This window comes from Nanorana parkeri, unplaced genomic scaffold (assembly GCF_000935625.1).
Source record: "Nanorana parkeri isolate BGI_ZX_2015 unplaced genomic scaffold, ASM93562v1 scaffold1775, whole genome shotgun sequence".
Lineage (NCBI taxonomy): Eukaryota > Metazoa > Chordata > Amphibia > Anura > Dicroglossidae > Nanorana > Nanorana parkeri.
This window is the reverse complement of record NW_017308043.1, coordinates 253,374-262,396: the sequence shown is the minus strand read 5'-3', so window position 1 is coordinate 262,396 and position 9,023 is coordinate 253,374. Positions and strand designations below refer to the sequence as shown.

At 37.8% G+C, this 9,023-nt stretch overlaps 1 protein-coding gene across 2 annotated transcripts in view; it reads right to left on the bottom strand.

The window, feature by feature from the left end:
• CLTC (clathrin heavy chain) overlaps positions 1-9,023 on the bottom strand; it is a 73,938-nt gene that overhangs the window by 8,226 nt on the left and 56,689 nt on the right. For both annotated transcript variants that reach the window (XM_018571531.1, XM_018571532.1), the window contains 3 exons: positions 8,660-8,770; positions 8,385-8,555; positions 7,387-7,608 (listed from right to left, as the gene is read on the bottom strand). In XM_018571531.1, coding sequence (XP_018427033.1) covers positions 7,387-7,608; positions 8,385-8,555; positions 8,660-8,770 — 504 coding nt within the window. The remainder of the gene's footprint in view (positions 1-7,386; positions 7,609-8,384; positions 8,556-8,659; positions 8,771-9,023) is intronic.

Genomic DNA, 9,023 nt, shown 5'->3' with positions numbered 1-9,023 from the left:
GGGGGGGGGGGGGCCCGGTTTTTTTTTTTTTTTTTTTTTTTTTTTTTTAAAAAAAAAAAAGGGGGGGGGGGGAGAGAGAGGGTTGAATTTTCACAATAAGTTTGATTTTCCTGAGGCTTCACATACTTTACAGTTAACAAAATATGTTCATAAATTTGACACTTGACAATAAAGAGTTAATTTCTCAATAACAGCAGGAAAAAAATCACTTCTGTGACTACTTTAGCCTACTGTCAGCAAATTAATAAAACAAAGATCAGGAACTGGATCACAGTTCAATGTTAGTGGCAAAAAATGTCTGAAGGATATTTATGATTAAATGCAATTATTTTTAAAGAAAAGATAGGCTAGCTCTGGGAGGATGTTGAACATATGCTGTCCACAGGTTTAGCCATGGGCATGCTAGGGGTGTTCAAGGTCTGAGTGTGTTTGCATAATAGGTGCTCAGTATTCCTTACTCATTAATGTGAATTGGGAGCTTAAAAGAAATGCATTGGATGGAAGCAGAGTGGAAAAACAAGAGGAAAGTGGCAAGGACTGGCAACTCTGCAAATCCCATGATTAGAATAACTCAACTGAACACAAGTGTTTTAATTCTAGCACATCCACCCAAAAAATAAGTTTAATTAGTCTTGAGTGGAAATCAAATTAATATCTTCTGTTTTCAAGTTGCATAAATTGCTATATGCGGTTTTCATGTCAATCTGCAGCCAACTATGATTTTCTACTGGCAAAAATATTTACATGTCTTCTAAACCTTTGGGATGTTCTGTACATCATTCCCATAACCCTCCAAAAAAAAGTAATTTCCTGGACATGTGATGGGATCTGGTTTTTGTTCTATTATTACAATGCTGGAAATACTGTAATTTCAGCAAGCAGATTCTCACACTCAGAAGTAGGGAGTGACCGAAATACATGTGCCCATTTTAACAGAAAAAAGCAGATAGCAATCTGGAATCCTTGCACAGTACATAGACTAACAGACCAGGTAAGGATTTTCAACTGAAGTGGAATCACCCTTAAAAGGCAAACTGACACATTTCTAGTTGCTGCTTTATAACAGCATTGAAAAAAAAAGGACAGAAATCTTTACTGTGCGGTCTTGACATGCTGCAAGTGACACAACACAGCTAGATATTTTCTGCATTGAAAATCCTTCAGCTTGATAAAATAACTGGCCAGTTTTACATTAGTAACTGTGAGCCAATGCCTTATACCTTTCCCGAGTATAGATTAGCCAATTAGTAGCAACACACTAAGAGACCTAGTGCTAACTAATTTAGTTCTTTTAGTTAAATACCAGCAGAGGCTTTAAGTAAATGAAGGTCAGGAAAGAAGGGAAAGTAGAAGCAGTCCTAATAATTAAGGAACGGGAAATGGGAAACACATGCAGATTCTTTAGACTTAGTCTTCCAGGTTTAAAGATGGAATACAAGAATCAACTTTCACCTTTTCCTTTATTGCATCAACCTGCAAAGGAATTCAGAGGGTGCAGCTTAGAAAAATCAAAATTTCACATTCAGCATAAAAAAGGAAGAATAAGCAAAGAAAACAAAATTCGGCTGTTAGAAAGAAAAAATGACCCCAAAAAAAAAAAAAAAAAAAAAAGAACTGAAACTATGCGATTGTGCCATGGTCACCACACTGAGATTTGACAATTAGTGTTCCCTCTTTATACCATTAGTACAAAGAATATAAAATACACAAGAAAATGTGTGATGCGTCATTAAAGCCACCAAGTGTAACAATCCCAAATCTGTAATAGAAATATTCTCTAGATTGTAAAGGGATTATATCTCCATTTCTGTTGAACATTGGCTGCCTCCAGCATGCACAATATACTAGGATAGCTTCTTGTAGATAAGAGTATTATTCATCAGGTATCACAAAGTAACCAAATATGTTTTTGCATGCATTACTTAAAAAGGAACCCGTCAGGCTAGAAGCAAGGCAGCTGCCAAAGCAGACTTGCTTACTTCACCGCTAACCCAAACATGTGCGGTCATATTAAATGTAGCAACATCTAACACGCACGAGCTTCTTCCAAGTCAATGAGCCATGGTATAAAGAAGCAACAAAGATGACAGCGCTGTAGCATGAACCTAAATTTAAAAAAAAGTTAGCAATATTATCTTACATATGTCTAGCTGGACAGGCTGCTTTTAAGTTCACACACAGATTAGGGTCTACACAATTACATTTTTATGAGCTATACTGTGTACATCGGGTCATCTTGCTACTGGCTCTAGAATGCTTATGGACATAACAGATTTGTGGCAGGAACATCAGATAGTAGGCAGTATTGAAGATAGTAGGAAACTGATACAGTGCATTCAGAAAGTTTACAGACCCCCTTCACTTTTTTCAATCTCGTTATTTTGCAGCCTGATACTACAGTTTTTTAAATTCTTTTTCTTTCTCATTTATCTACACTCAGTGCCCCATAATGACAAATAGAAAACAGAATTTTAGAAAGGTCTGAATTTATTAAAAAGATAAAACTGAAATATTACATGTACTTAAGTAGTCAGACCCTTTACTCAGTACTTGTTGAAGCACCTTTGGCAGCAATTACAACCTCAAGTCTTTTCGGGTATGATGCTACAACCTTTGCACACCTGGATTGGGGGATTTTCTGTCATTCTGCTTTTCAAATCCTCCCATGCTCAGTCAGGTTGGATGGGGACTGTGTGTGGACAGCCATTTTCAGGTCTCTCCAGAGATGCTCAATAGGGTTAAAGTCAGGGCTCTGGCTGGGCCACTCACAGAGTTGTCCCTAAGCCACCCCTGTGTTGTCTTGGCTGTGCGCTTAGGATCGTTGTCATGTTGGAAGGTGAACCTCCGGCCCAGTCTGAGGTCCTAAGTGCTGTGGAACAAGTTTTCATTGAGTATATCGCTGTATTTTGCTCCATTCAGCTTTTCCTCAACCCTAATCAGTCTCCCAGCCCCTGTTGCTGAAAAACACCCCCACAGAACAATGCTGCCACCACCATGCTTCACTGTTGGGATGGTATTGGGCAAGTGGGTGGTGCCTGGTTTCCGCCAGGCATAACATTTAGAATTGAGGTCAAACAGTTCAATCTTGGTTTCATCAGACCAGAGAATCTTGCTAATCAACGTCAGAGTCCTTCAGGTGCTTTTTTTTGCAAACTCCAAAACGGGCTTTCATGTGTTTTTTTACTGAGGAGAAACTTCCGTCTAGCCACTCTGCCATAAAGGCCAGATCGGTGGAGGGCTGCAGTGATGGTTTATCCCATCTCCACACAGGATATCTGGAGCTCAGCCAGAGTGACCATTGGGTTCTTGGTCACCTCTCTTACTTAAGCCCTTCTCCCCTGATTGCTCAGTTTGGCCAGGCGACCAGCTCTCGGAAGAGTCCTGGTTGTGCCAAACTCTTCAATTTGAGGCCACTGTGCTCTTGGGAACCTTCAGTGCAGCAGACATTTTTTTGGTAGCCTTCCCCAGATCTGTGCCTTGAAATAATCCTGCCTGAGCTGTGCAGGCAGTTCCTGCCTGCAAGTTTGCATCGTCAGCTGTAAGGCATTCTATAGAGATGTGTGTGCCTTTCCAAATCATGTCCAATCAATGTAATTTACCACAGATGGATTCCAATCAAGGTGTAGAAACATCTCAGTAAGGATCAAGAGAAATGGGAGGCACCGGAGTTAAATTTCAAGTGTTGTTGCAAAGGGTCTGAATACATATGCCAATGTGATACTTCAGTTTTTTTCTTTTTCATACATTTGCAGACATTTCTAAAGTTCTGTTTTCACTTAGTACCCATTGTCATTATAAGGCACTGAGTGTAGATTGAGTTTAAAAAAAAAAAAAGTAAACAACTGTAGTATCAGGCTGAAACATAACAAAATTGAAAAAAGTGAAGAGGGTCTGAATACTTTCTAAATGCATTGTAGTAGATGTGTGTCTACAAAATCACTGTATGGTGCAAATCTGTTCTTTCCTCTATGTTTCAATGGGGCGGGAGACGTTTTAAAATTTCATTCAACAAATGGGCGCTGGGCAACCAGTGTGTCCACTAATCCCTGTGTACCGAGCTGATCTAAGCTATGTGATTGCTGTGATGACTAATCACATCGGTCACATCCTACTGAGAATTCCTCCTGTTTGTCTTACTACAGAGAAAGGAGAATAATGGTAGTAGTTTGTGAAGGTCCCCGTTTTAACCTGCTGAAATAACATGTTTTTTAATTTCCAAAAAATTGCATGGTGTCTACTTTCTACAAAAGGCATCATGTCTGGGTGTTCATACTGTGCTGACTTTTTTTAGGTAAGGAAAGGGTTTTTCAAAATTTTGGTATTTCTTTCCATAGCTAAAAATAAAAAACCCCAATGGTGATATTTCCACCAAATGAAATCTTTATCTGCTTGAAAAAAAAATGATACAAGTTGAATTTGGGAACAGTGTCTCATGCCAGAATAAATGTCAGTCAAACGATCACAACACTGAAAACTAAAAAATGGCCTGGTAATGAAGGGGTATATACAAACTGGTAAGTAGGGAGCCTTCTTTTCAGACAGGTATAATGCATTTTAACTGAAGCCATCATAGCTTACTTCTTACAAGTCTGCATCATTTAGTTGATGCGTAATAATAAAAAAAAAAAAAACTAAAAAAAAACCCTGACATTTCTTCTTAAAGCTCTGCTTACCCTATGCTAGCAAGTCAAATGGAAACTATTTGGAAAGAAACATCCCTAAGAATTTTTTGTTTTAACGTTTCGGAACATGTATAAGAAAAAAAGTGAACTTAAAGTGCTGATGGTGCCAATATCCTATAATGGTAAAATAAATTTTTAAAGTCATTTTCTAAATTTAATTCAAGCAGTTTACTCGCTTACACCTCGGCTCTTAGGTAAAAAGGGGCAGAGCCTCTTTTGTATTTTCCATAAAGGATAATTGTATTGATAGAATTGTATAACATTATAAAATGTAACCAGCAGATGGCAATGCAATAAAAAAATTGAAATTAGAGTTCCAAGTCTATCTGAAGAATTTTTAAAGGATGGGACCACTCTGTAAATACAAAGAGAACATGGGAAGAGGGGAACCTTCTATTCATAACTCAAGTAAAGAACCACTTTACTATCCTATGGTATCCGCCTGCTACAACACATAAAAATACTTCATGGCAAGGCCCTGTTCAAATCTGGCAATCCATTAACGCGCGGTCAGTGGGTCATGAAGCATTTTCAGCTTCGAGCATCCCGCGTTTTTCACGTGCGTTCATGTGTGGGGGAAAAAAAAAATGTGCATTTGCAACATTTGGCACCTTTGTAATGCGCACGTTCACACAACGCAAAGGTGTGAACAGGTCCTTAGGATATAGCTACCTGCCTACGATTTTTACGATCATTATTCTTTTACAATCATTCCATGTTGTAAAGCATTTTAAAATTTGCATGACATCAATGAGTGGTGCAATGTGATACCAACAAACAGCCAAGAGTAGAAGTTACACACATTTGCTCTAGTTTGTCCAAGTGTGTGGGGCAGCAATTGTCAGAAATTATGATGATTACAGGGTAACAGAAAGGTTTCCACAATCTGTGTTCCTTCATCCTGATGTCATGCACACAAACAGTGGCAATACCTTTTGGACAGCAGATGTTCGACTGAACGAGATAAGAATCACAGCTTAGCCTGTTGGCTTTCTGTCACCACTCTCTGGGTGAAACCCACTGAAATCAAGTGTTCAAAATAAATCCAATGTAGTAAGAGCCTGAAAATTCCTACAAACATTAACTTACATTTGTACATCCATTAAACTTCTATTCTATGATGGCAAACAAGAAAACAACGTTCTATGAAGTAAAAAAAGTGGTAAAACTCAAAGCTGTGTTAACATTTCTCCACCTTTAAATAGAATGAACCATGTAAAAGTTATTGCATGGTATTTTTGGCCATATCTAGCAAAAGTAGTGTCCATGTTGTCCCTTAATTGGCTGGTTAAAAGCCGGCAGTGCATAGGAAAACACTACATATATATTGTTAAAGTAAATATAACGTACTTATTTCTACCTCTCTAGTCACATTGGATAAAACCGTCATGTCCAGTATTCTGGCCCATTAAGTGTATTTCCACTTTTGCAGTCAAATTTGAGAAAACCTCTCTATGTTTGGTATGCGTTTCTTTTCACATAGCATATTTCTTACCTTTTACACGTGTGTAGCAGACCTTTGCAAGCCTCTCTCTCAATTTCCAAGTGGCAGAATACTATCTGTCCCCATAGAAAGTCTAGGGACAGAATGAGCTTCCTTTCATTAACATAAAATGCTTCTAGTGCTTTAAAGGCAGTTTTCAAATCTACGGTAGCTTATAACTGATAATGAAATCTGCAAGCACAGTACAGACAAGGTTAAGTATTTAAACATTAACCTGTCCAGCCCCCCTTGTAGTCCAGAAGAAAACGCAGTACAGAGAACAACTTTTCTTACAGAAGATAACATGTATTGTGCAAGCAGCAATAAAAAAAAAAAATGCAAGTTCTGCTTTGTAAATTGGAACATGCAACAATTACCCAAATTTGTTTGCAAAAGTGGAAATACACTTTAAAGGCAAAGGTATACTTAATAGATATGAAATGATCCCCCAAACCTATCAATATGAATCCCAAGTTCTTACTTTTTTTTTGTATTTAATAAAAACGGAGTAACTGGGGAAAGTATGAAACTTTAAAAATATGCATAGAGGATACCTTAAGCATGTTAGGCTAACTTAATAGCAGGTACTAAGTTGACCTGAATGTGAAAGTACACATCAATGCACTATAATGCAGGCTGTAGAACACACTAGAGTTTTCCTAGAAAATTAAAAGCAAGTAAATTCTAAGGTGACTGCTGGAAGGTGCTTCTAAAGAAGTACAATTATATTTACTAGTGTGCAATGTAATTCTTATTTGAAGGCTTTATGTGATACAGATATTTCAATGTATGTATTGTAAAAAAACAAACAAAAATAGAGAAAAGGCCTTAATGGTCTTCCTTCAACATTCTACCCATTCATTAAGGGTCGATTACTTCCTGCCATTTATTCCCACTGCCACATCGCGTTTCCTTTTTTAACAGTGGTGTCAACTGATCTAGTTGAAAACAAGCCTATCGCCTTGTCAATGTGTTGGGGCTGAACTGGAAGAGAAGGCCAGCATGGCCCCCAACACATCTAGTCTGAATCAGCCCTAAAACCCATTCACATCCATTGTTTATGCCACTCTAAGAAATGTGATACTTCTCTGGTCCATGCAAAGTGTGTATTCAAATGATCTAATTTAAATGCTCTCGGACAGTATGTGTACAAATGTAAACCATGTAAAGGAATGTTTCTTCAACCCTACAATTCTCTAACTAGGTGGCTTTAGTACCTACCTTGGATAAGTATTCCCGCGTGACTTGAATGAAGTAGGGCATGGCAAAGTCCATAATGTTGTGCCTCCATGCTGTTTCCAGGACAACATCTGGCCGCAGCAAGTCGTAGCAGGTAAAAAGACAAGCGGCAAAGCACTCGTTCTTCCCTTCAACCAAAAACCACTGCAGAAGCTCCTCTGCCAGTTCTGTGTCTTTGGATTCAGAGGCATACTGCATAGCATCCTGGAAGAAAAAAATTATTTTTTGAACCAACCTACACTTATATATTTATTGCCGTATGTTATAATTTGCAGTATATACATGTTCCCTGTTACTACAAATGACTGTTACTAAGAAATGGTTTTCAACAATGAAAAAAGTATGTTCCAAACTGATTTATTTTAAAGAATCCCTCTCTAAGGGAGTCCCAAATGTTACTTTAAAAAAAAAAAATCACCTTTAAAAAGATGTAAACTGTATGCGGATGTGCACGTGTGCACACACACACCACATATTATGCAGTCTGCAAAGCCTATGTATAACAGTACAAAACAGAAACTGCTATATATGCCATAATATCTAAAGACAAAGCTTTTTTTTCTTAATAGTTTGGATAGAGTACGAAAGGCTAAAACCCATCAGGTCCCCATCATGAATGCATGCCCACTATTTGTCCTTGGAGCTGAGAAAAATCCAAAATAGAATTTAAAAAAAATTGTTCTGGATATAGATATACATTAAGGTGCCATCGTAGACATTTTTAATGGACAACAATTTTTTAAAAATATATTTAGTTTTACGTTTTGTATCTATTTTTCATATTTTGAGAACAATACAGCCTTGAGATGTATATAGGGCACACAGTCTACCTACTTAGTACTCCAGTTTTTCATCCAAAGACACAACCCCCTTTTGTCTGCAACCTCGCAATGCTGTAACATGTCTGGATAGATTTTGGTGCACCCAAGAAAATCGATATTGAAAGAAACACACTGCAGATCATGACTTTGTTAACGTACCTTATACAGTCTATCTTTCTTGCACAGCTCCACACTCTGTTTCCAGCGATTGTTACCCTTGAAGAGGTATGCTGCAATCCTTCTGAATTCAATCAGCTCATGTTTTTCCAAGCGTTGAGCGAGAGAAATATTGTCAAAGTTGTCATATGCATCTATAGATGTACGGAGTGCCTTAAAAATAAAACACATTACTTAAAATACTATAGAAAAGCACAGATCTGCTCTAGAAAGTGTACCATCAATGAATAGGTGGAGAAAATAAAAGCACTTGTTACCTGGTAGTCTTCTTCTGTAATGAAGAGGTTGTTCAGAGACTCGTTTACAGATTTGTTGTTATGGTTCTGCACTGAACGAAGGTAGGGTTTCACCAGAGGAAGCTGCTTTACCTTCAAAATGAAAACAGATTGTTTAGGAACAATTCCCTACATAACAGCTTAACCAGTTGACATCCACGGTGTTAAACCCTCTTCCCACCCAGGCCATTTTTCAGTATTCATCGCTGCGGTACTTTGACATTTATTCCGTCATGCAGCGCTGTACTGAAATGAATTTTATACCCTTTTTTGGGGACAGATAGAGCTTTCTTTTGGTGGTATTTATTCCTATATTAAAGGAAAAATTACCAAAATAATAAAAAAA